General features: G+C 50.9%; 1 protein-coding gene across 2 annotated transcripts; it reads right to left on the reverse strand.

The window, feature by feature from the left end:
* Positions 1-885: 885 nt before the first annotated feature.
* eprs1 (glutamyl-prolyl-tRNA synthetase 1) lies at positions 886-17,906 on the reverse strand. 2 transcript variants are annotated; one of them, XM_066702993.1, is made up of 33 exons: positions 17,711-17,906; positions 16,310-16,394; positions 16,086-16,185; positions 15,555-15,705; positions 15,219-15,364; positions 14,798-14,892; positions 14,341-14,467; positions 14,044-14,236; positions 13,555-13,726; positions 13,148-13,381; positions 12,906-12,990; positions 12,708-12,767; positions 10,924-11,034; positions 9,646-9,782; positions 9,276-9,483; positions 9,038-9,150; positions 8,643-8,760; positions 7,970-8,356; positions 7,480-7,695; positions 6,261-6,509; positions 5,822-6,105; positions 5,666-5,717; positions 5,330-5,539; positions 5,152-5,224; positions 4,785-4,864; positions 4,551-4,652; positions 4,273-4,428; positions 3,949-4,146; positions 3,568-3,741; positions 3,160-3,320; positions 2,836-2,914; positions 2,637-2,701; positions 886-1,888 (listed from the first exon to the last, which is right to left on the reverse strand). In XM_066702993.1, the coding sequence occupies exons 1-33, from the start codon at positions 17,751-17,753 to the stop codon at positions 1,738-1,740; spliced, it is 4,815 nt and encodes a 1,604-aa protein (XP_066559090.1). In that variant the 5' UTR covers positions 17,754-17,906; the 3' UTR covers positions 886-1,737. The 2 variants fall into 2 exon arrangements, with proteins under 2 accessions (XP_066559090.1, XP_066559085.1); XM_066702988.1 differs by having other exon boundaries at positions 14,798-14,895.
* Between the last annotated feature and the right edge of the window lie 104 nt (positions 17,907-18,010).

The following is an 18,010-nucleotide window of genomic DNA, read 5'->3' on the forward strand; positions in this document are numbered from 1 at the left end:
CGCATGCATATTAATGGGGCTGAAAAGAATCGCAAATTTGAATGCAAAATTAAACTTGTTTTAGGTTTGTTGAATAAACATAATTTTAAGAGACCTCTTAAACCTGATTTCTGAACTTGGAGTGGTCTCGGAGTTTTCTCCCCCCAGAGCTGTATGTTGGGTTGCACTTCGTATTTTTTGCACTTTCAATTAGATTATGTGGCGGTGTTAAAGTGCTCTGGTCGGAAGGGGTGAACAATCTAATGGCATCACTTTCGCACTCTTGACTAATGCACCATTAGTTTCGCATCTTTTTTCAGATGGAATTAAAATCTTGTTTGTTTTCCACGTGTAAAGACTTTGAAGACTTTTCCCTACATTTACAAAGGCTTAGATTCTGAAAATAATTTGCTTCCTAAAGTCAGATTTCTGAGCCAGTACTGAGTAGTGCTCTGGGGCCCCTGGGTCGGTGCACACCACCTTCAAATACAAGTTAACCCCCGTGCCTCTTGTGCCCTGAGCTCTCAATGCCTGGATTCAGGTAGTTTAGTTTTGAATTGGGTTGACTTCAGTGAGCTTAACATAGTTTTGTGAAACCCTTAACCTTCAGGAACACGGGGAAACGTGCTATTCCGAGGGTAAAGGGCATGCAACTTGTGATTAGGTCGGTGTACCTAATAAAGCTGCCACTCAGTGTAAAGATGATTCATAGATCAAGACAGAGGCCCACTGTACTGTTGCTCACGTGAACCAGAGCTGGAGACCCGTGCTGTGCTGTACTGCACCCACAGACAAGCCAATACAAATACATGTCCACACTTACATATTAATGTATTCTGCCTTACCCTCATTTACTCCCCCCCACCAACAAACACACACAGACATGAAATGAACAGAACACAGTCCTTGTTAATTGAGAATCCAGGCTTTATTATGGGTCACTTCTCTACAAAACACAGGGAGGGGCCGAGGGGTCTGATTAACACAGGGTGGGGGGGACTGAGAAAAGGAGAGACAGAAGAGAGAGCTGTATGTGTCAGCCAGGTCTGGATCCAGAAACCACACCCCAGAAACCCCACCGAAATACACTGAACCTAAAAACAACACAAGCCAGTCTGTACTGCAGCTACAAATGAGAAGAACTACATTAAAAGTGAGATGACGGGTTTAAAAAACTGAAGTTTAACACGTTTCAACAGGATCACACAGACATAATGAATCCAAGACTAGGACTGTCAGCCGTCTGCGTCTCTCCCTCTCACTCTGCTGAGGTGGGATGCCGTGTGGGGCAGTGGGGGTATAGTTATAGGAGGTGTTGCGATTGTGCGTCTATTCCTCGTGTTCTGACTGTGGATGTTGTAGAGGAGGTGGAGGGGGGCAGTGTGTCCTAGTCCTGGGGCAACTGTAGTGGGGTAGTTGTTCTCGGTACTGGAGCGGTTAGTGTGTGTTAGTGTGTGTGTGTAGGTATCCTCAGTGCTCTCCAGCCCTGATCCTGGAGAGATCCACTCCAGCTGGTTTTATTGGGCACCAATTTAGCAGGGTAGTCTGAATACCCTTTGGCCCAAGAACCAGAATCATTGAACAAGTGCACTCGTTTAAGTCAATGAATAACTTAATATGGTGATAACTTGGTGATTTGTATGAAGGCTATAAAACTAGTTAGACTGGGGACTGTTCCAGGAACAGGGCTGGGCTCCACTGCTCTAGTCCACACTGTGTTTGTGTGTGAGTGTGAGTGAGAGAGAGTGTGTGCATCTCTCAATAGCTGCGGCCGAATAGTGTGTAGTACTGGGCGGGCTCCTTGCCACTAACGCACTGCTGTCCTGAGCTCAGCTGCCTCAGGGGCTGGAAGGGAATACACAGGCTCTTGGCTCCCATAGAGGGCGCTCCGGGCTCCAGGTCCTGATCCCTGGGGGAGGGAGGAAGAGAGAGCGGACAGGAGTTAGTCTAATGCCTCATTTCCACTGGCTTAAGCATCCCTCCTCAGAAGCGTGCCAGAGCTTTTTGTAAAACCTGGCCATCGTAGGAAGTTCATCCCCTGTTGTGGGAGGAGGCAGAGCGATTGTGGGATAGTGCCGTGTTTCGTTTTCACTTCTTTTGGCTGACTGTAAACAGTGTAATAAATACTAGTTTCTATAAAGGAATATTAGGAAGAGCTAAACGTGTATAGACAACATGTTATTTGGACAAGCATTACACATTACTGTAAGATAACCTTTCCATGTGCAACAATAATACATATTTGCTATTATTTATTATTGTAATCATCACAATATGTGCAAGTAGATACGCCTTTTAAACAGCACAACTTATTACTCTTACTACAGTTTTTAACTGCAAACGACACTTTTTCACGCATTCTTTTTAATTTACTTAGCAGACGCCCTTAACCAGGGGAAGTTACAGTTGGAACAAAATATGCACGTTTCATGATACAGCTACAATATAGCAGGTTATAACTGAACGAAAGTGTGCACCTTTCAAGCCATGGTGTTTATGGACAAATTATAGCATTTATTAAAAACAGTCCTTAATGTATTAGAGGGAAACCCAGATCTGCTGTATTTATTAATTAATTAATTTATTTATTTATTAAAATTGTAAACAGGCACAGTTTGTATCAGTGTGTCAGTGTTGTGCAGCAGTGTGCATCTTACTTGGCAGTGGTCTTCTTGATCCAGTCCTCACACTCAATGCCACCGCAGAATGGGATCTGTACAATCTGCAGGAGAGAGAAAGAGAAAACGAAAGAGAGTGACGTCAGCAGACTGGAAGATATCACGGTTCACACCTTTTCCTCCCTCTTCCCTACTCCATCCCCGCCCCACTGCATGGCCCCATTCCTCGCTCTCTCACCTTGCCCTGGTCCAGCTCTTTCTGGAAGTCCTCCATGTTGTCTACTGCCACCATGTGTTTCCTCAGATCCTCAGACGCCCTGTGACACAGCAGGACCGGTCAGAGACAAAAGTGTGTGCAGTGTGTGTGTGCACAGTACAGTTTTAATATTCATTCACAGTACAGTTTGTGAGTGTGTACATTCAGAATGAGTGCAGTGTGTGCATCTCTCCAGTGCAGTGTGAGTGTACAGTTCCTCTGCAGTGCAGTGTGAGAGTATGTGCTTCTCTCTCTCTGTGGTGTGTTGTCTGTGTCCCAGTGACTCTGTGCAGTGAGTGTGTGTACCTGCTGTACAGGTTCTTCTGAATGTCATCCAGCAGCTGTGTGAGGCGCGGCTCTGCCTCGGCGTCGGGCACGGTGATCTTCTCCCCCGTGTCCCTGCGCACGGCCACACACTGACACAGCTTCACATCGCGCGGACCCACCTCCACTCGCACCGGCACGCCCTGCAGACACACAGAGGGAGAGAGAGGGGATACCCTGTAGTACAGCACTGTGGTACAGGTGTCTGTCAGGTGGCTCTACAGCCCCTGGGTACCTTGAGCTCCCAATGGCTGACCTCCCAGCTGGCAGAGTAGTCCTCTCTATGGCCCCCTGCAGGTGTGTGTCTGTGTTTCTGTAGTACAGGTGTGTTTTCTGTATTGTCACAGTGTGTGTGCGTGTGTGTGTAAGGCCACTATCTCCTCTGCTTACCTTGAGCTCCCAGTGGTTGAACTTCCAGCCAGGAGAGTAGTTGTCACGGGTGTCACAGCGGGCACGCAGGCCGCAGCGGGTCAGTCGCTCCAGGTACTGAGCACAGCGGGACAGCAGGGCCTCGCGCTCACTGTCGGGCAGGGAGGCCGTGATGCCACACGGGATAATGATCACCTGGGACGGAGGGAGGGATAATGGGAGACACGTAGGGACTGTAAGTAAGTAGGAGTGTCAGTCAGTCAGTGTATCAGGATATCAGCAGATCAGTTAGCATACCAGTGCATCAATATTTCAGTCGGTCAGTGTGTCAGTGGGAGCTCCGGTCTGTCAGCAGATTGGTCCGCCGTTGTATCAGTTAGTCAGCATCAGTGTGGATCTCACCTGCAGGCAGGCGACGCGGGGGGGCAGGACAAGGCCGCGATTGTCCCCGTGCACCATGGCCAGCACCCCGATGGTGCGAGTTGTCAGGCCCCACGAGTTCTGGTAGGCAAACTGCTTCTCCCCTGGCTGCCGAGGGTCCTCAAACACGATCTCAAACATCCGTGAGAAGTTCTGACCCAGATGGTGAGAGGTGGCGCCCTGAGAGGAGAGAGCCGGAGAGATTCATTAAGGTAGAGAGAAAGATTTAAATAAATAAAATAAAAACAAAGATGGCGAGAGTGAAATGGGTGCGAGAGGGAGGTGTAGAGGCGTATGGGGGTGTACCTGTATGGCACGGCCGCTGGCGGAGATGAAGGCCTCCACAGTGGTGGTGTAATCCCCCCCGGCGAACTTCTCCTTCTCTGTCTTCTTTCCCTTCACCACAGGGATCGCCATCAGCTCCTCATACACCCGGGCGTAGAGCTCCAGGATCTGCAACACCTGCGCACACAGACACACGGCCACGTCAACGCACTGCGCACACAGACCCATGACTGCGTCAACGCACTGTGCAGACAGATACTGCATTATGTACAAACGCTCTTCCCCTCTGCCTAGCTCACCTCCACCTCTGCCTCCTGCTTGGTGGCGAAGGCCGTGTGCCCCTCCTGCCACAGGAACTCCCTGGTCCTCAGGAAGGGCTGGGGGTGTTTGAACTCCCACCGCTGAGAGAGAGAGAGAGAGAGATTACAAGATATTGAGGGATACCCATATAACCACACACTCACTCTATACCGCATGAGTCAATTGTGATCGGTCAATCTATCAGTTGGAATGATTAGTAGAGGGTTACACACCACCACGTTGCACCACTGGTTGAGTTTGATTGGCAGGTCCCTGTGAGACTGCACCCACTTGGCATAGGCTGGGTACATCACTGTAGGGGAGAAAGAGAAAGAGAGGGAGGGATGTGGGAAAGGCAAGGAGGGAGAGAGAAAGACACTTGGTTAGTGGTGTGGAGGTGTGTTTGAAGTACACTGTCTCAGTATCTCCACACAACTGCTGTCCAGACACAGCCTCCCCTCACCAACAAAAGGACTAGAGAACAGTCCAAACTTTTAGCACTCTCTCTCTTACCAATCTCTTTCGCCTCCTTCCCTTCCCCTCCTTCCCCCAGTCTTCCTCAAACACCCACCCCCCTTTCCCTCCCTCTGCGTCGCTCACCCGTCTCGCTGGTCGGTCTGACAGCGATGGGCTCGGCCAGCTCAGTCTTCCCAGAGCGAGTCACCCAGGCCACCTGTGCGACATAAAATAAAACACGGTCACCACTGTAACACAGCACAGTCCTGAAACACCCCAGCCTCCCACTCCCCACTCTTCCTCCCCCGGCTCCCCCTCTGACCTCGGGCGCAAAGTCGGCGATATGAGACTTCTCCTTCTCCAGGGCAGCCTGCGAGACAAACATGGGGAAGTAGCAGTTCTCCACGCCCAGCTTCTTGATCTCGCCGTCAAAGAACTCTTGGATGGTCTCCCAGATGGAGTAGGACCAGGGCCGCAGCACGTAGCAGCCGCTCACGTCGTAGTACTCGATCAGCTCCGCCTTAGTTATCACCTGCGGAGAGAGGGAGGAGAAGAGGGGCGGTGAGGGAGAGAGGGGGTTACACAATTCCATCGAACATGATGCTTGCAGATCTGTAGAGAGGGAGAGAGAGAGAGAGAGAGAGACACAAGGCTGTACCTGTGAGTACCAGTCTGCCAGGTTCTCCTCTTTCTTTGCCTCCAGACCCAGCCTGCAGGATAGAGAGAGAGAGATTACATTTATTAACCAGGAATTTTAAAACATAGTGAGCCACCCCCTCCCCCAAAAGAAGAGACAGGCCTCTCCCTCTCTCACCGTGTCTGTTTCTTGGGCCCCTCTCCCCCTCCAGCCCCTCCACTCCCTGCATTCTTCTCCTGGTCTTGGGGTGGCTCTTTTCCTCCTCCGCCTCCTTGTTTACGCCCTCCTCCTCCTCCTCCTGCTCCTGCTCCGCTCTGCTGCTTCTCACTCTTGTTCTCCTTCTCCTTCTTCTTCTTGTCCTGTGCTGGGGGGGTGCCGGCGGGTCGGTACTCCTCTCCAGTCAGCGTGCGGTACCGAGACTTCAGGTCCAGCAGGGACTTTACTGCACCATCCACCTGGTCCTGGAGAGAGGGAGAGCGGTCAGCACTGACACACACACATACATGCAAACACACAGACAAATAAGATGTTATCACACACAGCGACTGCGTGATACTGGATGTGCAGGTCGAGTCTGTACTCTAGTGCACTGTTCTGTCTTGTCCTAAACTCTCACCTTAGAGGCTTTCTCCGCTTTCAGTCTGCGCACCAGCTCCCCCTGCTGGGACACCTCTGCAAACAGTGCCTGGACCTCAGGGGTGGAGCTGGGTTGACTGGGGGCAGGGGTTGACTTCTGTGGGGCGGGGTTAGACTGTGCAGGGGCAGGGCTGGGGGGGGCCATGCCAGGTTTGTAGTCCTGCCCCGTCAGCTGTTTGAACTGGGCCTTCAGAGCCAGCAGCTCCTTCACTGCAGCGTCCACCTGGTCCTGGAGAGAGAGAGAGAGAGAGCGTAAAACACAAATGACATTACAGCAGCTGTAGATTTTTAATTTTATTATCTATTAAAAAAGCCAATATGGGTGGGTCGGTCGGTCGGTCTCTCTCTCTCTCTCTCAATTCAATTCAATGGTGCTTTATTGGCATGACAAACAGTTTCGTAGTGTTGCCAAAGCAGTTGATATTATATATACATTGAAAAATAATAAAAGGTAAGAAAAAGGAGAAAAAAAATAAAATAAATAAAATAAATTGAAACGGTACAATATAATTTATAAATAAAATCTTAATAGACATGCACATTTACTTTATTTATAGTTTATAAGTTTACAGCTGGTGCTCATGTATGTTTTCACAGTGAGCCCCTCAGGCTGTGGCAGGCGGCTACATATTGGGCGGCCAGGGGGGCTGTGTGTCCCTCCCCCAGGAGGATAGCTATTTTTTTTTCATTTATCAATTCAGAAAATGATTTTATAATATTTATAAATTTATTAAAGAATGTGTCCCTTAATTTGGCATATTTATTGCAGTGGAGGAGGAAGTGCATCTCTGTCTCAACCTCTCCTGTCTCGCAGTGACCACAGCGCCGCTCCTCTCTGGGCAGCCAGCTCTGCCGTGTCGGCCCGTCTCTATGGCCAGGCTGTGGTCACTGAGCCTGTACTTGGTCAGGATCCGTCTCTGCTTCGTATCTCTGACAGTGAAGAGATACTCTGCCAGGGTGTTTTCTCTGTTTAGGGCCCGATAGCAATCCAGTTTACTTTGGGATTTGGGTTCATTGTTCCAATGTTCCAGATAGGAGGTTTTGGTTATCTTTATGATTTGGTTGACTCTAATTGGGGGCAGGTAAGCAGTGCTGACCTGAAGCTGGTCTCTGTTCGCAGTATTAGCGGGGGTCAGTGCCGTGAGCTTCAGGGCCAGCTGACTCAAGGGACTCTGACTCTGACTCTCTCTCTCTCTCACCTTGGGCGCTTTCTCTGCCTTCAGTTTACGCACCAACTCCCCCTGCTGGGACACGCGCTCGTATGGACAGGAAGCAGGGTTGGGGGCGGGGGTGGGATTACACTGTGCATGGGCGGAACTGGGGGGGGCCATGCCAGGTTTGTAGTCCTGCCCGGTCAGCTGTTTGAACTGGGCCTTCAGAGCCAGCAGCTCCTTCACTGCAGCGTCCACCTGGTCCTGGACAGAGAGTGAGAGAGGATTTAGGAATGACCCATAAAATTAACTGGACTGAGCCCGTCCTGGACCAGGGCTGTCGAGTACTGCTGCAGTGCATAGTACGGTCCTGTCTTGCACTGCACTGTAGTTTACTGGTCTGTGAGTTAGTAATCAGCTGAAGTTGGCAGTAAAACCGATGATGTAGTTCAGCCACTTTGCCGTTGCTCTTGATGTTTCCACACACTGCATATTCACAATGAGCTGAATGTCAGAAAAGCCAGTGTCCGTCTCTTACCTTGGGTGCTTTCTCTGCCTTCAGTTTGCGCACCAGCTCCCCCTGCTGGGACACACGCTCGTATGGACAGCAGGCAGAGGTGGGGGTGGGGTTGGATGGGTCTGGGGCGGGGGAAGACTGTGCTGGGGCAGGACTGGGAGGGGCCATGCCGGGTTTGTAGTCCTGCCCGGTCAGCTGTTTGAACTGGGCCTTCAGAGCCAGCAGCTCCTTCACTGCAGCGTCCACCTGGTCCTTGGGCGCTTTTTCCGTCTTCAGCTTGCGGACTGTCTCCCCCTGTGCAGCCACCCGGGACAGCAGCCCGGCCACATCCCCGCTGCCACTGGGGGGCGCAGTGGGGGAGGATACTTTGGGAGGGGCCTTGGCTGGGCACACACTCTCCACCTTCACCTGGGGATCAGAGAGAGTCGAGAGAAGGGTGGAGAGGGGGTTGGGGCAGAGGGAAGAGGGACGTTCATTACAGGAGATGACAGATGGTAAAGTTGAAGGCAGCATGTGTGTCACAGTATCCATCACAGTGAGCATGTCGGTATAAATAAATATATATACACGTGTAACGGCTTGCATCAGTCTACAGGAGTGTTTGTGTCTTTCGGGTGAGAACAGGCATGTATGATGTGCACAGGTGTAGGAAACTGTGAACATCTGTCCAGTGTGTGCAGGTGTGCAGACTCACAGCTTTGCTGGGAGCCTGGCTCTTGCTCTTGTCCTTGGAGCCAGCAGTGGGCATGTCCTTGGTATGACCATCAGGTATGTAGAGCAGCACACAGGGGCTCTCCTTACAGCTGAAAGGACTGCAGAGAGAGAGAGAGAGAGAGAGAGAGAGATGACCCGTCACCACACACACCGATAACACACATAGGGCTCTCCTTACAGTGGTGTAAGTACTTTGCTATATAATTGTATTCTCCTACAATTAACCAGCTTCCCCTGGCTGCTCAGCACCCAGTGAGCTGATTGGTTGTGCAGCATCCTGACACAGGGTAGGGTTTGATCCCGATTGGCCATTTACTATATATGGGTGATTAGTTAATTAAGTATAGGGAAGTGGCCGAGTGAGGGAGCTGATACCTGATTGGCTCGTAGGGCTGGTCACAGATGTAATAGCCCCGCCTCTGCAGCTGGATGATGTCACCCTTCTTCAGGTCCTTCAGACAGGGGTCTCCCAGCATCCTCTCCTCCACCTGAGAGGGGGGACGGGAGAGAAACAGAAACTGTCAGTACAAAGTGTTCTGCCTACCTCCCTCTACCAATCTCTCTCCCCTCAACCCCCCATTGCCTCTCTCAATGCCACTTCCCTCTCTCTCACCTTGCTGTTCCTGTTGATGTAGTCCTTGAAGTCATCATCTTTGCCCAGCACAGGCTTCGTGATGAGGTGCTGGTAGGTGATGCAGATGGTGGGCGTGGGCAGGGCGCGGGGTGTGGATGCCAGCCATGTGATCTTGGTGGTTTTCTTGTAGTCCCTATTCTCCAGGTCCAGGCGGCCAGACAGAGACTGCACCTTCCCACTGCTGTCCCTGTAGAGCGAGAGAGGTGTTTCACCTGTAGTGTTTGCAGTGAGAATTTACAATGCGTTATACTGTCTCTAGGGAGAGAGGGGAAGGGAGCGCATTAGAGCCGAGAGTCCATATAGGAGTGAGTGTACACACAATGTACACTGTGCTCAGTAGGTGCAGTACCTGTTTATGCTGGTGATGATGATGTTGCCCCAGTTGATGAAGGTGACGGTTTCCCCCTCAGTGAAGGTCTCTGCGTCAGCCCCCTCCACCAGCACCTGCGGCCCGTACCACACCGGCTTCATGCCCACCTCCGCATTCTGAAACACAATCGCACAATCACTACACCGCACAACACAGCTCTCAAGGCCTGAAGCACACCGGCTTCACATACCCCTCCGTGTTCTGCATCAACGCAACAAACCATAATAGAACAAACCACACACACACACACACACTCTAGGTGTCTACACCGATCAGCCATAACATTATGAGCACTGACAGGTGAAGTGATTAACACTGATAATCTTGTTATCATGGCACCTGTCAGTGGGTGGGATATATTAGGCAGCAAGTGAACATTTTGTCCTCAAAGTTGATGTGTTAGAAGCAGGAAAAATGGGCAAGCGTAAGGATCTGAGCGACCTTGACAAGGGCCAAATTGTGATGGGTAGACGACTGGGTCAGAGCATCTCCAAAACTGCAGCTCTTGTGGGGTGTTCCCGGTCTGCAGTGTTCAGTACCTATCAAAAGTGGTCCAAGGAAGGAAAAGCGGTGAACCGACGACAGGGTCATGGGCGGCCAAGGCTCATTGATGCACGTGGGGAGTGAAGGCTGGCCCGTGTGCTCCGATCCAACAGACGAGATAATGTAGCTCAAATTGCTGAAAAAGTTCATGCTGGTTCTGATAGAAAGGTGTCAGAACACACAGTGCATCGCAGTTTGTTGCGTATGGGGCTGCGTAGCCGCAGACCAGTCAGGGTGCCCATGCTGACCCCTGTCTGCTGCTGAAAGCGCCTACAATGGGCACGTGAGCATCAGAACTGGACCACGGAGCAATGGAAGAAGGTGGCCTGGTCTGATGAATCACGAGTTCAAGGTGTTGACTTGGCCTCCAAATTCCCCAGATCTCAATCCAATCGAGCATCTGTGGGATGTGCTGGACAAACAAGTCGGATCCATGGAGGCCCCACCTCGCAACTTACAGGACTTAAAGGATCTGCTGCTAACGTCTTGGTGCCAGATACCACAGCACACCTTCAGAGGTCTAGTGGAGTCCATGCCTCGACGGGTCAGGGCTGTTTTGGCAGCAAAAGGGGGACCTACACAATATTAGGTGGGTGGTCATAATATTATGGCTGATCGGTGTATTTGTGCATGTCTGTGTGTAAGCATGAGTGTGCACATCTCTGCGTGTGCGTGTGTGTGTTCAGGGTCTGTGTGGCCAGGGTGAGGGCGTACCTTGGGGTGTTTGGGGGCATCCTTGACCTCCTCAGGCGCCTCGGGGATGCTAATGGTTACGACGTCATCTTTCAGCAGGGCGGTGTAGCGTGGGGCCACGGGGTCAATCACCTGGGAAAGACAGGAGTCACCGGGGTCAGAGGCCACAGAGACAGACAGACACGTACTGACATAGTTGTATTGGACCTAAGGCCAACCCCCACTACACACACAGAGAGGTCACAAAAAACACAGGAGAGGAAGGGATATGTAGGGACAATGTCTGGTGTCTAAACCCACCCATACTACACACACATGGAGTGGGGTGTTGACAAGATTAGGGGTCACAGAGAGAGTGAAAGGGGCAGACAGAGGAATACACAACCACAGGAAGGGGATATACACACAAACACTCATAGCTGGTTGAGCAGGGCTTCAGTCTCACTCTGCCTCAATTTCTTTCTCTCTCGCTCTCTCTCTCTTTTCCCCCCTTCCTTCCACCCCTCACTCTCTCAGTGCTGTGTCCTGCTGACAGTGTGCCGTCCGCCCTGCTGTACGTCCCCGACACTGCAGGGACAGAGACTGGAGCCCTGTGCACAGGCACTGCCAATATGCTGAAAGGGGGCACAAGAGGTGGGTGGAGGGGAAGAAAGAGAGAGGACATGAAAGCAACTGAAACCAACCAGAAAGAGAAGGAGAGGGGACATGAAAACAAGCGACAGGGACTGGCACACCGACAGACAGAGAGAGAGAGAGAGAGAGAGAGAGAGAGAGAGAGAGAGGCGCAGGAAGACAGAGGTAAGCAGCAAACTGCAGAGGGCCACAGAGGGTGACAAGAGAGAGAGGGAAATTGTGTGTGTGTGTCAAAGGAAAATGCAGAGTGAAACACAGAGAGGGAGATGCAGACACTTACACACCTACAAAACAAAAAAAAAGTCAATTTCACACACGCACACACAAAAACATGGCCAGGCTTGTCCATAGCTCCCAGTGTGCTGAAATATTCCCAGGGAATCCCAGAGCAGCACTCTGATCCACTCCACTGTACCAGACACTGCACTTTCTTTTAGTTGATAGAACTGCTATTTAAATATTAATCTTTTATTTCAATGTTTCACTTTCTTTATTAACATTTGTTTAATTCAGTTACGTCAGCAGTGCCTCTGGGAGAGTGGGGAGGAGTGGGAGAGAGGGATGGAGGGAGGGAAACAGAGAGAGAGGAAGGAGAAGACAGGAAAGGAGCGGAGTACCTTTTTACAGCTAATTGGCAGCTTGGAACAGAAGAGTGAGATGCAGTTTAATGTTAAACAAACAAACTCGAGAGATAGAGAGAGAGAAATCAAGACAGTTCAAACACTGAAAGCACAGCACACACCTCAGCACGCTACAGCACCGCACACATCACAGCACTGAGGCAGCCCTGAGCCAGCTCTCTCACCCCCTGGTGGCAGCGCATTTGACAGGACCTGACAGATCAATCGATGCACACCGACTGACACAGACGCACACATGCGCACACAGAACGTACTGCACACTGAGGGGGCGTGGGGTCCCAGTACCGTCTCGGCCTCCCCCTCTGCAGTCAGGGCCACGTTGTGTACAGTGTGCTGGGCTGCACTGTACTGCACTATGAGTGGGGCCACACAAAAGTCTCACCTGCTGAGGTTTGTAATGGGGCTGCTCTGCTACTGTACTAGGTTTGTTCAGCACCAGGAATTACTCTGGACTGGGGCTGCGTTGGGACTATGTCTACATTGGGTGTGTGTAGGAGCAGGGAAGGCACAGTAAAGCATGTCGAACTATACCTTCTTGTTGAATGCCCAGATCTTGTCCCACTCCATGTTCACAACAGACCTGGACCCACCCTGCAAGAGAGAGAAACGGAAAGAGAGGAAGAATAGGTAAGAAAATACGAATCATTGACATTAACAACAGTTGCCTGAACCTGTGAATTAAAATAAACACAAAAACCTAACACCACTGCAGCCACACACAACCCTGACCTGTGCGGCAATGAACTGCTTCAGCCCCTCAACCGTCATGCCCCTGCGCAGCACCCCCCTCACTGTGGGGAACCGGGGGTCATCCCTGCGAGAGAGCCAGGCGGAGGAGAGAGAGAGAGAGAGAAAAGTAATTAAGAAAATGCAAATTGTATTTGTGAATTACTTCAGCAGTGTGCATGTGTGTGTGTTAATGTGTGTAGGCAGGCTATTACGTGTGTGTGCTTGTGTGATGCGTTCCTCACCAGCCGTCCACAAGGCCCTGGTCCACGAACCAGGTGAGTTTCCTCTTGGACAGCAGGGTGTTGTTGAGGTTGAGCCGGGCGTACTCCCAGATGTAGGGTCGGCGCAGGCCCAGCGACTCGATCACCCAGTAGAACTGCTCGTCGCGGTCGTGGTACTCCGTGGTGCGCAGCGCGTGGGTCACCCCCTCCACACTGTCCACGATGGGGCACGCGAAGTCATACGTGGGGTACACCCTGAGAGAGAGGGAAATTGTTTAGAGCGGACTATGTAGCATATAGGTCCCATACAGTCTGTCGTATCCAGTCTTTAATTTATACAGTATGCTAATAACATTTATAGTATAATCTCTACTGCCTGTACAGTGTCTATACAGGGTGTGCTAGCTATGCCCAGTGAGGTGACTGACTTGTAGGTGCTGCCTGTGCGGGGGTGGGGGGTGTTCTTGCAGCGGTACAGGGTGGGGTCCCGTAGGCAGCCATTGTTGGAGTTCATGTCGATCTTGGCCCTCATGCAGCACCTCTGGCCCAGCTCTGTGCCAGCCTTCATCTCCTCCCACAGCTCCAGGTTCCTCTCCACCGCTGGACACAGGGAGGGAGGGAGGGAGAGCGAGAAGAGGAGGGGAGGGAAGAGGAAGAGGAGAAGACAGGGAGAGGGGGCACAGTGAGAGAGGGATGTTAATAGCAACACGATTTCTATTCGCAACTAAACTATGTGTAGCACTATACAGATGTCTAGTAGTGTTGACTGTGTAGCTGTGTGCGCTGTGCAATTGTGTAGCAGTTTACAATGTACATGCATGTGACCGTGCGCAGAGTGCAGCGCAATTACACAGCGGTGTATGCGGTTGTGCAGCTGTGTGTCGTGCTGTGGGGCGTGTGGCAGAGCAGGGCCTCACTGTTTGAGCGGTTGTGCGACTCCTGCCTCTGCTCCCTCTCCTGCTTCATCTGCTCGGGGGGCGTGTCGTCGATGTAGGCGCGGCCCTCCTTCAGCAGCTGCTCCGCCAGCCCCATGATGCGAGGGAAGTGGTCCGAGGTGTAGGTGAATTGGTCCGGCTTGATCTGCAGCAGAGCCACGTCTTCCAGAATCACCTTGGGGAGGGACGGATCATTTTCACTACGGGGTCTCTGTGTCCTTCAGTGTCATGGCTGTGACTGACTGACGCACAAACTGAACGATTGCCACACTGACTCACCTTCTCAAAGTCCTCCTTCTCCTTCTCGGGGTTGGTGTCGTCGAAGCGCATGATCAGTTTGCCCTTGAAGTTGACTTGGTAATGCTGGTTCAGCAGAGCAGCTTTGGCATGACCGATGTGCAAGTACCTGCCAGAGAGAGAGAGTGAGGGGGGAAGGGCGGCAAGAGAGGAACGGAGAGAGACGGGCAGAGATGTTAAATTAAGCTGTTCATATTTACTACTTAGATTCCTCTGCGATTCCATGCTGTATGTGAGTTACAATGCATAAAGATCTCAGGGAGGAAGAAGGAGACAAGATAGGGGGGAGGAGAGAGAAGGAGAAAGGAGGAGAAGGGTAAGCAGTAGAAAAAAAGAGAAAGAAGGAGCAGGTGAAAGAGACGGGGGTAATGACGATACAGAAGATGATGAAGATGGTGGTGGTCTGTGTGGCCCTTCTCCACCCACACTGATCACTCACCCGCTGGCCTCGGGGGGGAAACGCACCACCACCTTGCCCAGTTCAGCCCCAGGCAGCTCCACAAACTTCCCTACGTCAGCACGTTTCTCTGAGGACTGCTGCAGAGGGGAGGGCATTGAGAGAGAACGAGAGGGAGAAACTGTTACATAAAGACAGGCAGAGAGAGACTGACTCCCAGGACTGCGAGTCCAACACTAACCTGTGTGACACATCGCTCTCAGTACTATGACTTCTATGCTGACCTCTGTGTGACCTCAGCATACGTCAGTACTGTTACCCTATACTGACATGTGTGTGACCCCCGTGGACCCCAGTATTGAGCCCTGTGTGACTGTACTGACCATTTTCTTCTTCTCAGTACTGTGACCCCTTTCCTCCCCACCACCTCCGCTGTTGTTGGGCATCCCCCCCTTGTACTCACCCCTCCGTTGCGGGGGGCGGCTCTGGGCGTGCCGCATTTCTCCGCCACAGCTTTGAAGGGGCCCTGAGAGCTGAGGAAACTGAACCAGCGCTTCACATGGGGGGTTGTGCCTTCCACAGATAGGAGAGACTGCAAGGAGGAACTGTCTGAGAGGGGGAAGGGGAGGGAGAGAATTAAAATAGAGATGGATGGAAAGGGAGAAAAAATTGTTATAAGGCTGTGGCAGCACTTAACACACACACTGAACAGTGACACACTCACTCAATGCAGAGAGGAAGGCTATAGAGAGATATTTAAATTGATATGGCAGGAGAGAGAAATTGAGAAAGATCTCACCTTTGAGCGCGGCCCAGACACTAAGGTCAGCCAAGGTCAGGCTCTGCCCAACCAGGAAGGTGCGCAGACAGAGGGCATTGTTGAGCTGGGCGAGAGCAGGGGCTAGGGAGCGCTGGTACAGTCTGGCACTGAACTCCAGCCAGTGATCAACCTGCGGGGGGTGAGAGGAAGACAGTTGGAGAGGTATGAAAAGGAGGGAGAGAGAGGAAGAGAGTTGAAGAAGGATGAGTGGAGGGAAGGAGGGGAAAGTGTGTCATAGAGGGATGTAGGGCAGGAAAGTGAGGGGGATTGAGGGATAAAAGTAGGTAAGATGAGGAAGAGAAAGATGGATAGAGAGGGGAGACCACTATAACTACTGCTACCATTACTATAACTTCTGCTGAAACTATACTGTAAAAACTATAAATACAGCTGTTGATACTACCATAATTAACTACAGCTGCTGGTAAAGTAAAAGTTGGTACTTTTGCTACTGTAACAATGCTAATATATTTTAAATTAATAATAATAACAATAGGAGTACAGTCCCACCTCAGTCTGCTCCAGTAGGTTGGCGCCATACAGGCCCAGACTGGGGGCAACCCGAGCCAGGTACCGAGTGATGGAGTTCACGTCACTAAACTGCACAGAGCTGAGAGAGAGAGAGAGAGAGAGAGAGAGAGAGAGAGAGATATTACACTCCACTGCATTGAGCTGGGAAAAAGAAAGCGAAAGGGAGGTGGAGAGAGCAAGGGAGGAGAGCGGAGTGTACTCACTCTGAGATGTGCAGGTTGGTGTCTTTTCCATCCTCCACTGACACACTCACGCTGTTCTTCACATGCTCCACCGTCAACAGCACGCCTGCAGGCACACACACAGGAACTGTCCCGATTACACCCAAAACTGCACCGACTACTTCAGCTGTCCCCCGACTCCCCCAGCATCTCAGTGCTGCTTCTGGCTAATCCAGTTTGGCTACACTCCCCTGCCACAGCAAGCGGAGCACTCCTGCCCAGCCACACTGCATGTTGCACAAACTAGGGTGGGACAACATACTTCAACGGATATATCAAGATATTTTGAACACTACACTGAACTAATATACATCCGCATATTTTAACATTTTGATCATGCTTTACTTGTGAACGACTGCCCACTGATGCACACTGCCTGCCTGACTGATAAAATGACTGGCTGGTAGACTCTACATCTCCCTCTATGAAATGGCTGGATTTCTGGTGTTGCCTTGCCACTTAAAAAAGAAAAAAAGCTTGGGTTGTTATATTTAATTGTACAGTAACAAAAAAAGATGTTAATTTGAATAACTACACAACTAATACATTACTGACTCTCATGAATAATCAATTCCCATCTCTCTCTAGTTGTGAACCACTCCTTAGCACAACCCACCCAATCCAAGCAGTGCAACTGTCAGAATGCTTACACACCCCTGCATACACATACACATACACACACACATACATACACACACACACATAGACATAGACACTCCCACAACACTGGGCGCATCATCTTTCTACCCGCTTGCATCAGCCAGCCAGGGCAGAATGCAAGGCGGAGCAACGACCACACTGACCTAATATAATAATAATAATAATAATAATAAAAGAAGAAGGGTTACCAAGCAAATAAAAAAAAAAATCTTCTGCGGTGTAACAATTACAAATACGTTTACATGTATGCTTTTTATTTGTTGCATTTCCGCTTCAAAACCCACAGGATTTAGCTAGAGCCACATGTTAGCTACCGTGCATGGATCATTACAGTCCTGCTCGAAATAAACCCCCTACTGTCTGTCTCTGCGTTTGGTAACTTTGCTCGACGTGGCTGAGTGACACTGACGGACAGAGCAAAGAGAAGGTTATGGCAGTGTGTTATTTAAATGCATCCCTGTGCTGTAAAGGCATGCACACACACACACACATACACAAAAGTGTGTTGCCTATTAAAGATCAAATATATAACCTAAATGAACATGGATTACTTCTTTATTATTTGCATGCATTGTTTTATTTCCACCCCACATATGGACACAGAGCTCTATAATTACACCCAGACGTGGCGAGTGGAGTCTCATTCCTCCGCCACTTTCAGGACACTGTCGCTCACACACAGCCCGGTCCCGGCGTCGCACCCCACGCTGCAATTATACGTACCTAGCGGTGGGCTGCTGGAGTTGATGATGAGCTTTAAAGCCATAATGAGGCCCCTCTCGCTGTTCCTGGTGGGTCAAGTGGACTTTCCTTGCGTTTTCCTCCAAAGCTCTCCCTCGCTGCTTCTCTCTGGCTCGGATCTGTCAGCCCGACTCGCTCGCACGCCACGCAGCACCTGCGCTTCCGATGCCGCTCCGACCGGAAACGCTGCCCCTGCGCACACAGGCCGGGAGAGAAGGGTTCCGGCCCCAACACAGCAGTGCAGAGCAGGTCCCATACTAAATCCAGTGCAAACAAACGGGT

The sequence above is a fragment of the Amia ocellicauda genome, chromosome 1, assembly GCF_036373705.1.
Source record: "Amia ocellicauda isolate fAmiCal2 chromosome 1, fAmiCal2.hap1, whole genome shotgun sequence".
Taxonomy (NCBI): Eukaryota; Metazoa; Chordata; class Actinopteri; order Amiiformes; family Amiidae; genus Amia; species Amia ocellicauda.

Bases quoted from the DNA above. Each gene is read 5' to 3' on its own strand.
- eprs1 (XM_066702988.1), bottom strand. From the start codon at position 17,753: ATGGCTTTAAAGCTCATCATCAACTCCAGCAGCCCACCGCTAG. The intron at 14,237-14,340 runs GTGAGTCAGTGT...TCCCTCCCCAAG, and splicing joins AGAAGGAGGACTTTGAGAAG to GTGATTCTGGAAGACGTGGC. The intron at 13,382-13,554 runs GTCAGTCACCTC...CCTCTCTCTCAG, and splicing joins CGCACAGGCAGCACCTACAA to GGTGTACCCCACGTATGACT.